The sequence below is a fragment of the Saccostrea echinata genome, unplaced genomic scaffold (genome assembly GCF_033153115.1).
Source record: "Saccostrea echinata isolate AGI-Se365-2 ecotype Australia unplaced genomic scaffold, CSIRO_AGI_Sech_v1 ptg000032l, whole genome shotgun sequence".
Lineage (NCBI taxonomy): Eukaryota > Metazoa > Mollusca > Bivalvia > Ostreida > Ostreidae > Saccostrea > Saccostrea echinata.
This window is the reverse complement of record NW_026889781.1, coordinates 6,239,160-6,255,709: the sequence shown is the minus strand read 5'-3', so window position 1 is coordinate 6,255,709 and position 16,550 is coordinate 6,239,160. Positions and strand designations below refer to the sequence as shown.

Below are 16,550 nucleotides of genomic sequence, written 5' to 3'. Positions count from 1 at the left end.
AGATTTTTGTTTTCAATAAATGAAATGCAATGTAACACTTGAATGAAGAGCTAAGTAGAATCTTGTAAATAATTTGTTTTCTTTGTTATATTAAGAGACAAATGGTAATACTGTAAGGATACTTAATCCCAATTTTGTATAATAAATGTTTATGAAGGTTTTTAAAATTAAAATATGAATTTATATTGGCATAAATGTTGATAAGGCATAAATGTGGATAAAAGTCTACGGCTTGTAAACATATATTTTAGATACCCCCAGTGGATTTGAAAATAGAAATATGTATGCAAACGCAAATGCAGCACTGGAGTCAAAAAACAAAGAACATAAAATTGATAATTCAAATGATAAGTTGAACACAGAAGCATTAATGAATGATGGAAGAGAAGGTATATGGATTGATGGTGCAACTGATGATTTGTATATGAACCAGCCAAATCAATCTGCTATACCTGTTAATCAACTCGGCGCAGCTATTGCAGAAAAGAGGAAGAATGAATATGAAGGGTTTCGGAAGGAATATGCAGTGAGTCCAGTATATTTTCTATTAATTCAAGAGATTTCCAACGATGTAGGTATTACAAACTGTTTGCATTTTTTGATTAGCAATTTTTTCTATCTTCTTTGATTCTTCATCGTTGTTTTTCTCATTTTTTAAAGAAAATATTTATACTATTTATGAATGAATTTTCAAAATTGATAGCAGTATTTTTTAAACAACCCATGGTCAGATTTCTTTTTATCTATCAAAGAGTGAGGTTTCAAAAACTATACTTATCCTACTTCAATAGGGAAGGCATAGCGTTTATGATTTTAACTAAATTGCTGAATTGAAATTATTCAAGACTACAAGGGCCATCATATTGAGTAACAGTATATTTTATTTAAGGTATCCCTGAATGTAGTCAACAATGTGTTCAAGTTCAAACTTTTTAGATCACACAATTTAAATCATAACATGCATTTCTTTAAGGTTTCAGCTCAATGTGAAACGATTATTTCCCTTGAATTTTTTCTGTTCTCTAAAAACGACTTTGATCAGCTATTATGGTTTCACCACAATCTTTCGATAATATGAATATAACATAAACACGAAGATGCTAGATTTTATCAAAATTCAGATTAATATATTTAAATTTCGTTTAACTCATGATCATGTGCTTTGAAAAAATACATTGTAAGACATTAGAAAACACTGTATTTGAAAAAAAAAAAGTTTATACCCATAAAATATATATTTATGATTAATAAGAAGACTTTAAACTAAATAAATATACATGTTTATACACACAATCTTACGAAAGAACAATAAAATGATTTAGATCAGGAGACCTAGTGTTCCTATTCCAATTAAATTAAATAAGTCTTAAACTTTCAGTTCTTCGGTCTGAAATATATTAGCATTAATTAGTATTAGTCAGCAAGAATGTAGGTCCTCTTCCTTCTACATTATTGTGTCTTGGAATGATTCATTGTAAATCATACAATATTTACACTTTTTTATATCCAGGCCTCCGTTTTAGACAAATGTTGTTGACATGCCGTGTTGACCGAAAATTCTTTACAAGTTAATATATTATACGTCTAATATCAATTATTATCTATCATTTGGTCGTATTTTGTATGACGGATTTTATTCCAATTGTTAGGCCTTTGTTTTTTAATACTAAATTTGGCTATGTAATGTCCTGTCTACCTGAACATTACATAGGCTGGTGTGACGGGTCAACAGGGAGTGCTTACTTCTCATTAGCACTTGGTTCCGGGGACATGAAACTTAGAGGGTTTAATTTTGATTTCAGTGTCACTGATGGAATTAATAGTGCAAAAGAGAGAATGAGATCAAAATTAAGCTCATTTAAGTTTTATGGCCCTGGAGCCAGATCCCAATTCTGGAATTTCCGAGGTCAGTGTTTTATGCCCTATCATGCATTTATGTTCTTTCTAGAATAGTTGAGATCAATCACTGTTCGTTATATTCACTGATTTTAATTGATACTCAGATATGACATGATCAATCGAAAAATTAACTCATTGCGACATTATTAGCATAAAAACTTAAATAAAAACGATTTTATCGATTTCGGGAAGTTTTCTTTTAAATCTTAGATTAAAAAAAAATAGAAATAAAATAAAAAATAAAATAAATAAATAAAGAGAATAAGAAAACGTGAATTTTAAGTCTTACTTCATGCGTCTTATCGCAGTGGAAATTTAGAAAAATCAAATTATCAGCTTTAGCATTGACATACTCAAGGACTTCGTCCTGATGAATTTTGCTTAAATGTTTTATGTTACAAATACCACTATTGATTTTAATTCCAGACATTTCCCTCAGGCGAAGTACATAAATGCGATGCAGGAAAATTAAAAGAAAATGTTACAAAGAACAGATTCAAAACGACATTTCCTTGTACGTTTTAATTAACATATTCAATAATATGTTTTTTCTGCTGTATTATTTAAATTTTATGGAAAAATATGTTCCTGAAGGGTGTTTGATTATTATTATTATTATTTTTCTCTCTCCATATTTCTACACTTTAAGCTATTGCAAAAATAAAGATAATAGATAGAACTTGTAAATGTTGATAGATATTCAAGCTTCAAAATTACCAAGTCAGTTGACTCCTCATCTTTTTCAGTTTTTTAAATATGTGACAACGGTTTAAACAATAAGCGATAAATATCATTTTATCAATATCGCATTCTTTAAATCAAATTTTGTTTCTTCCTGCAGATGATCATTCTCGAGTAATACTTAGATCAAGTGGTAAAAATGCAGATTACATAAATGCAAATTACATTGACGTAAGTAGCAAAGTATATTGAGTTAGATATTAGTTGTATTTCTGAGAGCAAAAATTATAACAACGAATTAACATGAATTTAATAATTGTAGACAAATGCAAGCATCTTTAATGATTCACAAAATTTTCATTTTCTTTTTTTTTTTTTCCAACATTACTTGTACGTAAGTGTCAGATGGTTTATATACAATTGGTACAAAAAGAAATGTTGCCATTGTTGAAATAGCCTTCCATATTTTGAAATATCAAGGAAATGTATATTATTTGTATCTAAAAATAATGATGATTACTCAGTGAAAACAATGAAGGCATTCTTACTAAGGCCTTCCGTCTTCACGGAAGACCTTATAGTGATTCTACTGTTTCTTCTTCTTATTATTTTTCCGCCCATCTAATTTTGTGCACGGGATTTCTCAAAGACTACTGGATAGATTTTAATAAAATTTACAGGAACAATGCGTTAGCAGCTGAAGTTATTCTATCCGAGAGAAAATTTGAAAATTCGCTTCTGGTGCCAAGTTGTAGACCATTTTCTGAATTCAAAATGACATTATGTCCACGGATAATCTCAACGCCGGTAAAAGATATCAATCTGAAACTTTAAGGGGATTATAGATCGTGATATATACTAGCCAAGACGTGACATTTCGTACGTCGTCAATACTTCCGGTCGCTTCCAGAAGCGAATTTAAGATAGTTCAATTTTTCAACTTTTACGTTTCTCAGTATTTTGTAATGAAATTTATGCGAATTATAGAGATTCTTTTCAGCATGCTTAATATATAATTTGTTTGCAAATTGATAAATCCAAACTTTGAGATATTTATCTGTTTTCAAAACTGGATTGAAATGCTTTTTAAAAGTAGAATCTCAATCCAATATTTTCGCAGACGTCCGCGTCGAATTAAAGCTCGGACGTTCGAGAAAAAACATTAAATTGAATTGAATGTTTTCTCAGACATCCACATTGAGTTTATTGCGGACGTCGGAGAAAACATTTTATTGAAAATTTTCTTTGCAGTTGAATTTCAATCCACCTTGGTCATTCTCTTAGGCAAAGTGTTAATGATTCATCTAATGGACTAATGATATTATTTTAATTGTAGTTTAATATAAAATTAATACAAATAGGCCTTTTCTGTCCAATTTCTAAAAAGAAATTTATGACTTTCTTAGGGGTAATTTGACAATTAAGGACAGGGAAGATGGCATTTTTGGAAATGAACAATCCGTTTACGAAAATATAAATCCTCTGTCCTGCAAAGGTAATAAAATAAGTAATTTGACATTGAATTATGGACCTTCAGTCATCTGATCTGTGAGTACCTGTAATAAATTCAAACTCTTTGCTAGAAAAAAAAAATGAAAAATCGAGTTCATGAGTACCCCCCTCCTTGTTTTGTTTAAACAATAAAATATGTTCCTGGTCATCTCAGGAAAAAAATGTATTGCCTGCAATGTCGTAAAATGAACTTTGAGCAATAATTTTGATCAAATGTTTTCTCAAACATCTGCGCTGAATTCTAGCCACCTATTTCATTGTGATATTTTCCTTGAAAATTATTTCTTTTAAAGTTCGCATTTCCTGTGTGTTACACTATTACAAGCATATATGAATATGTTTAATTGCACATAATAATACAATGATGGAGAATAGGACGGAAGACATCTCGTTGCTCGCAACTAGTTTCTAGTTTCTTTTTTTTTCAATTTGCACAATGCAGTTTCATTTAAAAGTAACATACAGGAGTATTATTACTGAAAGTGTACGACCGAAAAAAGGGGCTGGAGAGCGTGAGAGAAAGAAAATGTAATCTGCTTTGTAATATAAAGACTTCCATATTTTTTTCCCAGGGGCCTACTCGGAAAAAGGAGTATATTGCTGCTCAAGGTAGTAAACCCTTTCTTAAGTAAAAATTCTACATAAAATGGCTTTCAAGTCTTTGCAGAGGAAAACAAAACGAATTTATACTCTGACTTTAAGTCAAGTCATATTACCACTTGAATTCATATATTTTTCTAACAATTCTTTATTTAAATTTTAATGTATAATGCGGTGTTTATACAGACACTTTGTATTTTAATCAATGCCCTTAACCAAAGTTTTGGAGCGCTAGTTTTGATTTTGATTTGTAGAAGAGCAAAGAAAAAAAACATACTGCGATACAACAAATACCTTTATTTTTTAAAAGGACCAAAAGAAAATACACTGGAAGATTTCTGGTCAATGATCTGGCAAGAGAATATATCCAATATCGTTATGCTGACTAACCTCAGAGAAGGAGAAAAAGTAAGGGGTTTTTTGGCTTTTATTTTTATCGCATTATTTATTTTTTTGTTTCCAAAGGCAAAATGAAAACTACATGACCCTTAAATATAATTTTATAATCTTCAGTAATTTTACGCTTAAGTCATTTAGTTGACAGAAGAAAAATGTGTTTACAATTGCTTAAAGAAAAAATGGGTTAGATATTCAAGTTTTTCAATACATTTTATCCAATATAACAATGAGTATTTTTTTTTTTATTCTCACGATCAAATATCATATTTGCTTGTCTCAAACGGAATTACTATCTTGAATACTTAATGATTTGAAGTTGGGTATGGAATTTTTTTCTCAAGTGGGAATGATTTTTATTACATTTTTTTTCACGAGTTGGAAGCACGAATTAAAATTAAAAGAAACAAATAAAAAGAATGAGATTACAATAAATTCTATCCGCTGTGTCTTTATCTAAACGGAGTGTTTTCTTTTTTGTTAATTTTAGAGTGAAAATCATACCTCTACGAAAACATCGATTGTATTGTATTGATAAATTGCAGTATTTCACCGCTGAGAATGCAATAAGTAAACATATTGTTTATAATGAATATACTGTAGATTAAGTGTACCCAATACTGGCCTGACAGTGGCAAAGACGTTAGTTATGGTGTTGTCTTGGTCAAATGGATGGAAGAAAGGGAATATGCATTCTATGTAATTCGGAAATTGAAAGTCATGAACAAGGAGGTTTGGGAGAGTATTCACTTAATAAACTGTCTCTCTGAATTTCTTCTTTTCATTTGAAATCTTTAATTATTTAATATAATGCTTTTCTTGAATTAGTAAGAGCCCTTTATCAGTGACATTTTTTTGTAAACAGAGTATAAGAACGGTTTTCATTTTTATTTTTAAAAAATTGGATTAGTTCGTTATTTTATATATAGAGGATATTCATCGTTTTGTAGTTGGATATAGAATGTATTTCACGAGTGGGACAGGATTTTTTGATATTTTCTCCAGTGCGAAACATGAGTGAAAACATCAAAAAAATCCTGTTTCACGAGTGAAATAAATTCCATATCCAACTGCAAAATATTGAATTTTCTGTTTATTACATTTTCTTTGATTTTCCCCTTTGCCTCTGTCTTTTCTTAACATAGTGGCATAGGTGTGACGTAATAGTTGAGCGGTTGAGACGTCATAGCAATTGTGAGATTGAAAACATTGTAACATGGATTTTAGCAACATATTTGGGAAGAAATTGGTAGTTTTAGTCTCTGTCAAGACGGTTTAGTTATTATCTTATGACAGGCCAGAAATTATTTTTTACTTACTTTGATATCCTTTCACACTGTGAGAGAATATCACTTTGGTACCTTTTCACACTGTGAGAGAATATCAGTTTTATTCAATAAATAAATCACAGTATTTCACTGTTGAAAATGTAATAAATTTATTTATGCACTTCTATTTTTTTCTTATTCATGTACTCATCTTTTTTTTCAAAATAAATTACCATAAGTATACATTTACATTGTAAATATTCATTTGAAAACCTTTTAATACGAACATATGATTTTTATAACATGACAGATGAACGAGTCACGTATTTTGACACAGTATCACTACACAGCCTGGCCAGATCATGGGACGCCAGAACCACTGTGTTTAATCATCTTCCACAACCACGTTATCAGAACAAAAACAAATTCAAACAACGCACCTATGGTGGTTCATTGCAGGTTTTATAAATATACCTTTCTTTGTTTTTTTTTTTAAATTGATGATGTTTATTTGTATTTATTTAAAATTTCTTTGTAATTTTATTATTATTATCATATGTATTATTGTCATTATTTTAAACTTTTTATACAAAGTCTCCAAATCTTTGAAAAGGGTTTAGAGAAATGATCTTTCATAATATGACACCTTAAATATCATTTTAAAAAATCACTTAGTCTATTTCATGTCTTAAATACTAGATAAGGAATAATTCAGACATGCTCTTTAGAATCCATAATTTTATCTGGACAGATTAAGTTCGAATCAAACTTACTGTACAAAATTAGCCATGCTTACTAGGGATTTTGGTATCATAGCAATACCTTGCTACATGTATAAACTGGCAATGTTTATAAATTGTTGCTGTTATTAGCGCAGGAGTTGGTAGAACGGGCACATATATAGCATTGGACACACTTCATCAGATAGGAAGAAATACAGGAAAGATTAATGTTGCTGATTGTGTCAGAAAAATGCGGGAAAACAGAATGACTATGGTCCAGACCTATGTAAGCTATATTGATTGTATTCTTAGCAAGACATGAAAGAATGTTCCATTTCTTATGGGACCAGAGAGAATATTACAGAACTTTTTTTTTCCAGAAATTGAAAAATAAATTCATCAATTTATTTATCATTATTATCCAGCATAATGAAGAACACCTAATAAAAACCTAATTTCAGAAATATTCAATATTTTTGTATTTAAATAAAACATATGTCCAGTAGCTATATTATTATTTGAACTCTATGCAGACATAATTTTAGAATATTTATTTGTCTTTGCATTCTCTAACGTTCATATTCTTTGCGATAGGAGCAATACATCACCATATTCCTGACTCTCCACGAAGATTTCAAAGCGCCCATGAAGGTAGACATGATCGATGATTTTAAGGAAAATTATAAAAACGCTGGAAAGGATACGCCAGCCAATCAGAATACTTTACGTAAAGAATTCCAGGTAGAAAATGCATTTCAAGTGTGGATGTTTTCGGTAGAGGATAATAATATTAACAATTGTATAAACAGTACTTAAGTACAGGTCCACCTAAGAATCAGGCCAAATAAAATTTTTGTGATAAGTCAGTGTTTGAGAATCCACTTGAAACTCCACATGGTTATGCATCAGGACATATGTATTACATATATTCAATGATTTGGAAATGTTCACGCTTGTTCTAATGTAATAGGCAATATATTGAGAAAATATTATGAAAATGAGTAGTACAAATCTATACAGTGGTATGGATATTGAAACCTTAAAAAATTAAAACAGCAAACTTGATGAGAGAAAGTGATAATGAACAACGAATCAGCTATTTAAAAATTATAATTTTAAATTTTAAAAAGTTTGGAAAATTGCGAGTCTAGCGTTTACTACCCCGATAATTACTTCCAATATTAGTGAATTTCAGATATCGTTCTTGATTTATGACATAATTTGCCGCTTGAGGACGCTCCGTTGTTAAATTCGCTGATGCAGAAAAAATAGAATCAAATTGATTAAACATCAAATTTGGCATTTTATTTTGGTTTGATTAATCTACTGAAAATTAATGAATGTCTAACTTTAAACTAAGCATCTTCTTTCCTTGAAATTTAGCGATACATTGGGTGTCAAATTTGGTCGGGTTCAGGTTGCTCGAAGTTCCACACTTCATATGCGGATTTAGTTTTATAGTTTGACTGCGTTAACAAAGATGCAAAAGAGTTTATTACAGACTTCAAAGAAAATTGGTCTTACCGTTACACAACGCACTTCAAACAATCATTGCCAAACAGTAGTTTAATGAAACTCCAAATCATAAAGTCCTGTTGGCGAGGAAATGCGGACTTATTCGAGTCATGCGACATTCGATTTTGGAACAACATAGCCTATGTAACACTTGAATGTGATTATTTCAAGACACAATTATAAATCTTACATTTATGGATTCATTTCCCAAAATCCTGCTGAAATATGGAAATTATCTTCTCAGAAAAAGAGAGTTTGTGATGCAACATGTGCAGGTAAGTTTTTTGTTTGTATGTTGTTTAACGTCCCTCTCGAGAATTTTTCACTCATATGGAGACGCCACCACTTGCCGTTGGAGAGCTGCAAATTTTGTCCTATACTCGGCACTTACGGCCATTGAGCAGTGAGGGGTCTTTTTCGTGCCAGCACCTTCTGCGACACGGGACCTCGGTTTATACGGTCTCATCCGAAGGACCGGTCTCCACGTTCCACAGTGGGATTCGAACCCGCGACGTAAGGATCAACTCCTTACTCCGCGACTCTAGAGCAGACGCTCTAACCACTGCGCCACGCGGGCCACTCTGCAGGTAAGTAGTTTCAAAACTAACAGTGGGGAAAACAGGGGAAAACCCTTTTGATGTCAACCAAATATAATAACAAGTTTTTTTTTCCATTAAGTTTTAAGTGCCACAATTTTCGGTCTTTTTGAAAATTATTTCAAAGTCGGTTGTATTTTTTTTTCCTCTTGGAAATCCTTCCTATGAATATTAAGGAGCACCCCATTTTATAAAATGGATATAGATATTTATTCAAACTACCAATTATAAAAAAAATATCTTGCTTAAGACTTTAAAAATGTCTTTTAGGGATACGTAATTAAATCGTCTCAAAATGATAAACAAAAATGGCGTCAAGAGAACGAGGTAGTTCGTTTGGTATACAAAATAACTTTTGACATGGATGGCATACGTTTTATTCTTAAAGATGCTTATCTTTGAAAACAATCAGTATTAACCATCTACTCTGTAATGACAGATATTAACTTCTATTCAAAATCGTAGTCAAAATGCAACATACCTCGTTGTCTAGGATTTCCCGCGGACATGCCTGTCTATATACTGTTTACGCACGTCCTTCTTCAATATTCATGAATAGGCTGAATTCTTAATTTGCAGATCTTGTTTAATTGTTTTGTAATTACAACGACTTATTTAGTAAAACTTTGTGGAAAGTAATTATTTTTTATTACACATCATGTTTCTCAAATCATTTAATCATTTTGTTTCACATAAAAATCGCGTTTATATAGCGTGTATATCTTTAAACGGTAAAAGCTGAAAAGGTAAATCAAAAAAAAAAAAAAAAAAAAAAAAAAAAAAAAAAAAAAAGATTAAAAAAATCACCCAAATATATAGTGATTGGTAATCATGTTTACTATATGAAAAAAGTAATACAAGAAAACTGGATGCATCTACTCAGGTTTAACAGCTGTTTTAGTGTTTAAAATAAAAACAGAAAAAAAGTTGGGTACTTAATATACAGAATTTCGATCCCTATCATAATTCTCTCCAAAACTATTTAAGCGATATAAAATTAATTCCAGAGTAAACTTGGTACATTGAATAGGAAAATTCATAATAATGTGATAAATGTAATAAAGAAATAATTAAATGAAAGTTAAATTTAACACTCAATGCACTTAGGAATAAATCTTGTCAAACGTCAATCAATTTATCAAAACTTCTCAATAGTTTTCCTTTTCATTAAAAATTGTTAATTGATTTTTCCACACTTTTTAAACTGGAAAACTAATAATGAGCGGTTGTTTAATTTTTCCATGTGTAGTAAGCTACATAATATGTTTCCTGTTTTTAATAATTTTGTTTTAAATTTACAATGTTTGTAACATCCTAAATATCTTGACATATAATTACAATGGTTAGTATGGATACGACCTAGGTATCAACTCCATGACAACTAATACAAGAAGGATACAGACTCCTCTCGAAATAAAATAGGTTAGATAATTAATGAAAAGCAACCACACTTGTTACTTCTGTACTGAACTTCCTCTTTTTTGGTTGACATTTTGGCCCATAAATGCCCAGATCTGTTTATAGTAACATATCACAGCCCGGATGTGCCTTTTTGGAAAAATTATAATTTATTTTAATTACTACTGTATCAAGTAATAATATGAAAAATTATTGGCCAAATATGAAATATTCGACTTATCACCGATTGCCTGATTCTTACGTGGACCTGTACTTAAACTGTGATATGAAAAATTTAGATATAAACTATCTTTTATTTGATTCGAAGGGAAAAAAAATGGCTTTTCCCCCCTATTGTATGAAACTTTTTTCTTCTTTTAATTCAAAATTTATATCAAGTTTATTTTCAAGGCGAAAAAGTAGAATTCTGATATGCTTAAGTTAATATTCAATATTTATGATTTGAAATGCAAAATAGAATACGTTCATCACGTGAATTTTTTCTCCTGTTGTGTGTCATCAGCTCACTTACGCAGTGAAAATACACAGTCTGCAGAAGAAATTTATTTAAGAATTTTGTCATTAATATGTACTCTATATGCCAAAGTCCTCATTATACTTTCAGTTGCTACAGAAGATTCGTCCTAATTATACTGAAGAAGATTATAAATTTGCCAAAGAAAGCTGTGGGCCTGATAATCGCAATGGAATCCTACCTCGTATGTATCCAGGATAAAGTATATTTCATATCTGAACTCTGATATCTGACGAGATCTAAAACATTTAGCTGTATCTATGATCTTATTTTTTTTCTACTTACAGAGTTAATAGGAAAATAAATACGAAAAAAACTAAAAACAAAAAATAAACAAAGAACAACTACCAATAAGAAGAAAAAAAAAACATATTTTAACTTTTAAACATTTTATTTTTTATTTTACATTTTGTAATGAATTCTGACATTCAAAATTCAAATGTCAAATACATTCAAAAATGCATTGCAATGGTCTTCTTTTCTTCCGCCGAAATATGGCTGAAATATTGTCGACTCGGCGTAAAACAACAATAATCAATCAATCTTTTTTTTTCTATTTCTAACCAGTTGATAAATACAGCATTCACTTGTCTTCACATGTTCCAAAGAGAGGGAACTACATAAATGCCATCTCTATGCCTGTAAGTTTATTGATTGTAGTACAGTGTACTTATTCTGTCTTCAAAAGACTCGTTATGTCTGATTACATGTAAGATCATAAAAGTTGAATGTGCTGTGTTAATATAATATTTACTTATTATTATTTTTATTATCAAGATTATCAAGAGTTGCGATGATCTATACATTTTTGAAGATTGTTAAACATGGAGAACAAAACGGTTTTGCGGCACTTGCCTTAATTAATTGAAAATTAAATCTTTTTTGCTGATTAATAAATCACAAATCATCCTTTACAGGAAGGAATAGAAAATAACAAATGTAAGATAATCAAAGTATGAACTAAGCTTTAATATGCTGAGATTTTGGCTTTTGCTTGTAATAAAACAACTTCATTGAAAAAACTTCATTGCTAAGGGTACACGTCTGTCAGAAACAAAATCTAATATGTTCTTAATTAAATTTAGTAGTATATTTTTGAGAAGACGAGTTCAAAATTGTTATGCAAGAATTTTTTTGTGTTCAGTCCTTCACCAAAGCAGGAGGATTTATAGTGACACGATATCCGTCGGAAGAGGACGCCATTGATCTCATACGCCTACTCAAAGATCATGAATGCGAAACAGTGATATGCATGGACCCATTAAAAGAGATTCAGTCCGTATGTATCCCATCTTCGGTATTGCTTCCTTAGGATGAAAGCAGAAAAAAATTAATGGGAATTTATGAACCACAAAATATTTATGTTAACATGTAATTAATTGATTTTTTTTTTCAAATTTGTCAAATAACCCTTCAAGGCTTTGATACTTTAAAAATGTTTTCTTAAATAGATAAATTTTCATATTTTTTCCAGAGTTATGTTTGGTTGCCTTCAGCTCTATCCTCCAACAGTGTTTCTCCTTTCAAGGTTAACTGTCAATCATGCTCCCATACCGATGTCACCAGCAGCACAATTCGTATTATTCGGAATAATGTAAGTAGTCACTTTTATTTTTGATAGGACCCTGTAGCAATAAGTTGTAGCCTTCTAAAACACCCTATCTAGCTGTATGGGCTTACATTAAAAAGCCCAAAATTATACTTGGTGATATGGTTATACAAAAAATAAAGAGCTTGGACGTACTTGTAAAATTGTTTGCGGTATTTAATAAATCAATATACCTTTCTTGTTGAAATTTTGAGATGTTAAATGTCCTGTCTTTAACTAAAAAATGATAGCCATCAGTTTGTTAGCATTCTAACTGTGAACTTACCATTAACCTACAGAAAGAAAGTGAAGCACACACTGTAAGGATTGTTGAACCGAAGAGCAGAATTAAGTCGTCTGGAAGGCAATTGGACACATCACAGCTTCGGAATCTTGTATCAACTGCACTACACACAGATACTGAAAACCCAGTTGTTGTTATGAGCAGGTACAAGAGCAAACTAGAGTAAAACATAAATTTCTAAGAATGGAAACTGAAATGTTATCTTTGTTGGGGTAATCAATATAATTTGTGTATTATTACACCATGTGCTTAAATCCTCCACGTCTCTTTAATTCTACCCCTATTAAAATAGATATCAAATTGGTCGATTATGAACGTTCTTTTCTCATTCTTTATTTGTGTAATCTAAACCATTATTGTCATGTTCAATATGAGTTAAATCCTTTTCCATCTCATTTGAAAACATTCACTATATCATATATGTGATCATGGACCGTGAGTTGATTTCTTTTCATTGATGTAATCCAAATCATTTCTACATTTTACTTCTATGTGGAAATGATTGCCCCTATTATTTTAAAACATCCACTAAATCATAATTATTATGAGTCAGCTTTTAATATGTGTTGCTTTATCATACATTAAAACAGAGATGGCGCTTCCCTTTGTGGGGTCTTTTGTGCTGTATACAGCCTCATACAACAAATAATCATAGATGAATGTGTTGATGTTTTTACTTCTGTAAGGCAAATTCTAACCAGAAGACCGGAATTCTGCACTAACTTTGTAAGTTCTGTTATTGCATACTTCAATAACATAAGATGTCTTGTAATCGATTTAAATTATATGCCAACGGTCATTTCAAGGTAATTCCGTAAAAATATTATGGTACAGTAAAACTCGTTTATTACCAACACAGATACAACACATTTACGGATATAGCAAAGTATTTTTGGATCCCCAACAGAATTCTAACAATTCCTTGTAAACATTTAGGGTTATAGCGATCTTACGGATGTAACAAACTGGTTTTAGTTCCCTTTCGAGTTAGAAATAACGATATTTACATTTTTATAACGCATCTTCAAGGATCTCAAATTTTGACTATTGAACTGACATTTTTCTACGTAAGTATTTATGTACTGAATTCAATTCATCAATACAACTTTAGTTATATAAGGTAAGTTTTTAATTTATTCCTTCTGTGGACAAATTCCAAAGTCATCCATGCAGGAAAACATTTTCATTCTCAAGATCGATAAATACACTTTCACGAATTCTTTTTAGGGAGATTACGAATTACAGATATTGCGAAGTAAATTCACCGGTCCAGCGGACTTCGCTATAGTTTGTTTTTACTGTAGAATTAAATTGATTTTTTGCAGCATATTTAATTTTTAATCCATAATTCAGTTTTTTATCCATAATTTATGTGCATGTGCTATATAATAGTACATTGAACTTTATAAAACATAATAAAAACTGAATATTCAGTTGGGAAAAAAAACAATACCATAAAGAAGTGAAAATGCTCATATTTTTGTCTATTTCATTTACTAATATCTTTTTTATTTATTCATATCTTTTCTTTTAACATTGCAGGAGGAATATGAGTTGATATACAAGGCAGCGTATGACCACATTCAAAGTATATCGGAAAATATTTATTACAATCAATAAGAAGTCAATGTGTTGACTTGGATGTACAATCTTAGTTATTGAAGCGTGTACCTATATTCCTTATTTTTTTCAATCAACAGAGAAGTTATTAATGAATTATGTTTTATTTCTATTTTATTATTATTATTATTATTAATTTTTATTTTTTTTTTCTTACAATTTGCAACTGTGTTTAATGTTGAATCTAAATTTTGCAACCTGCATCACCATCATTATCCTTAATCCCTACATCTAGGTACATACATTGGCACGCGCTTTTCTAAACCTGTGCAAGCCCTAAATAAAAGGATTCATCTCATAAAATCTGACAATATTTGCAAATTATATACTGTTGTGTACTGTCGTGTATTTGGGTCGTACAATATAACACGCTGTAACATATAAGGGCTGAACATAATGATTTTTTTCAGGAAGAATAAGCTTTTTTATAAAGACAATCAAATTATTCATGAAATCCACATAAAAAAAACAAACTCTCTTTATGCCTTTGCCCACAAAATATGACACCCCCCCCCCCCCCAAAAAAAAAATAATAATAATAATAACAATAAGATACATAAATAGAACTGACACCTTAAGTTTAATATACAAAACATACAATTCTAGTTGTACTTTTTCCGGGTGTTATACATGTAAATCCTCTAATTTTGAAATGGATTTGTTAATGCAAAGAACAAACACAAAACAATCAAACAAACAAAAACAATTAAACAAACAGGCAGACAAATATAGAAACAAAAATATCGGCTTCGAAACTTTCCAAATACGTCATATTATGATTGGGAATTTGCTATTACAAAATATCGGGTCTAAACCAAAGATATAAGCGGCTAATATAACATGATTTTGCTGCAAGAAAGACCTTTAAGAATGTATTTGGTTTTGGTAATTCATCAAACAAATTAAGGTGAATCCTACAAATAGAAAAAAAAGACCATTTCTGTGCTGTAATGATCCATTTTATTAGGGAAAAAATTTAATTTTCACATTTGTTCTTGTATTCATGTATTTGAATTCAAAAGAAAAAAAAATCAAGCCCAATTAGTGTTTTCAATATATATATATATATATATATATATATATATATATATATATATATATATATATATATATATATATATATATATATATATAAAATATTATTGTAGTTTCTTTTTATATTACTCTGAGTTATTTTTTTTAAATGTTTTTATTTGTACCTTATTTTGTTCGCCTATATTTATAGATAGTCCTGTTTAACATGTATATATGATCATGTCGTATGCGTAAACTATTTAGAGTATAATTACATTTAAGTTATATACAAATTGGTTAACAATATTGTGCATAGTTGAGTACGAGGGTTGTACGAAAGTTCGTGGACTACCCTCATAACTTTTTACTTAACGTCATATCATATCCTAACTTGGAGGAAATATTTAGACAGTAAATTCAAAGGATTTGAATTTATTTTTTTTAAAATATCGTGGTTTATTTCAAACTTATTTATACTTTAAAATGCAAAAAAAAAAAAAAAAAAAAAAAAAAAAAAAAAATCGGATCAAGGAGAAGGTCAAAATTTTGATTTAAAATCAAGACACTAAACTATTTCTGAAGTCATATCTTCTGTAAAATGACACAAAAACGGAAAAATTCTACGCGTTCAAACTAAGAATTGTTTCAAGGTTTCTGATTCCAAATTATGACTTACATTTTGCTTTCTTAAAATGAACACACAAAGGGCAAAATCATGACGTCGTAGAACGTCACGGAGCAGCAGTTAATCGTACAACTTTGTGTTGTACTCTGAAAAACTCCAGAAAAAAAAAAAACTCTAAAAATGCAGAAACAGAAAACAGAGGAAGCAGAAAATATGTCAAAAGCGAGCCATGCATGTGTGTGTACATGGTACCAACGGTGTTTGAAGTATAAACTAA

General features: G+C 30.1%; 1 protein-coding gene across 1 annotated transcript; it reads left to right on the top strand.

The window, feature by feature from the left end:
• The first annotated feature begins 280 nt into the window (after positions 1-280).
• LOC133197896 (receptor-type tyrosine-protein phosphatase T-like) lies at positions 281-14,710 on the top strand. The gene is made up of 16 exons (XM_061334077.1): positions 281-526; positions 2,326-2,413; positions 2,741-2,811; positions 4,665-4,701; positions 5,003-5,100; positions 5,692-5,820; positions 6,667-6,815; positions 7,229-7,364; positions 7,673-7,819; positions 11,213-11,306; positions 11,690-11,763; positions 12,267-12,401; positions 12,597-12,716; positions 13,010-13,158; positions 13,605-13,740; positions 14,557-14,710. The coding sequence occupies exons 1-16, from the start codon at positions 281-283 to the stop codon at positions 14,632-14,634; spliced, it is 1,887 nt and encodes a 628-aa protein (XP_061190061.1). The 3' UTR covers positions 14,635-14,710.
• The last annotated feature ends 1,840 nt before the right edge of the window (positions 14,711-16,550 follow it).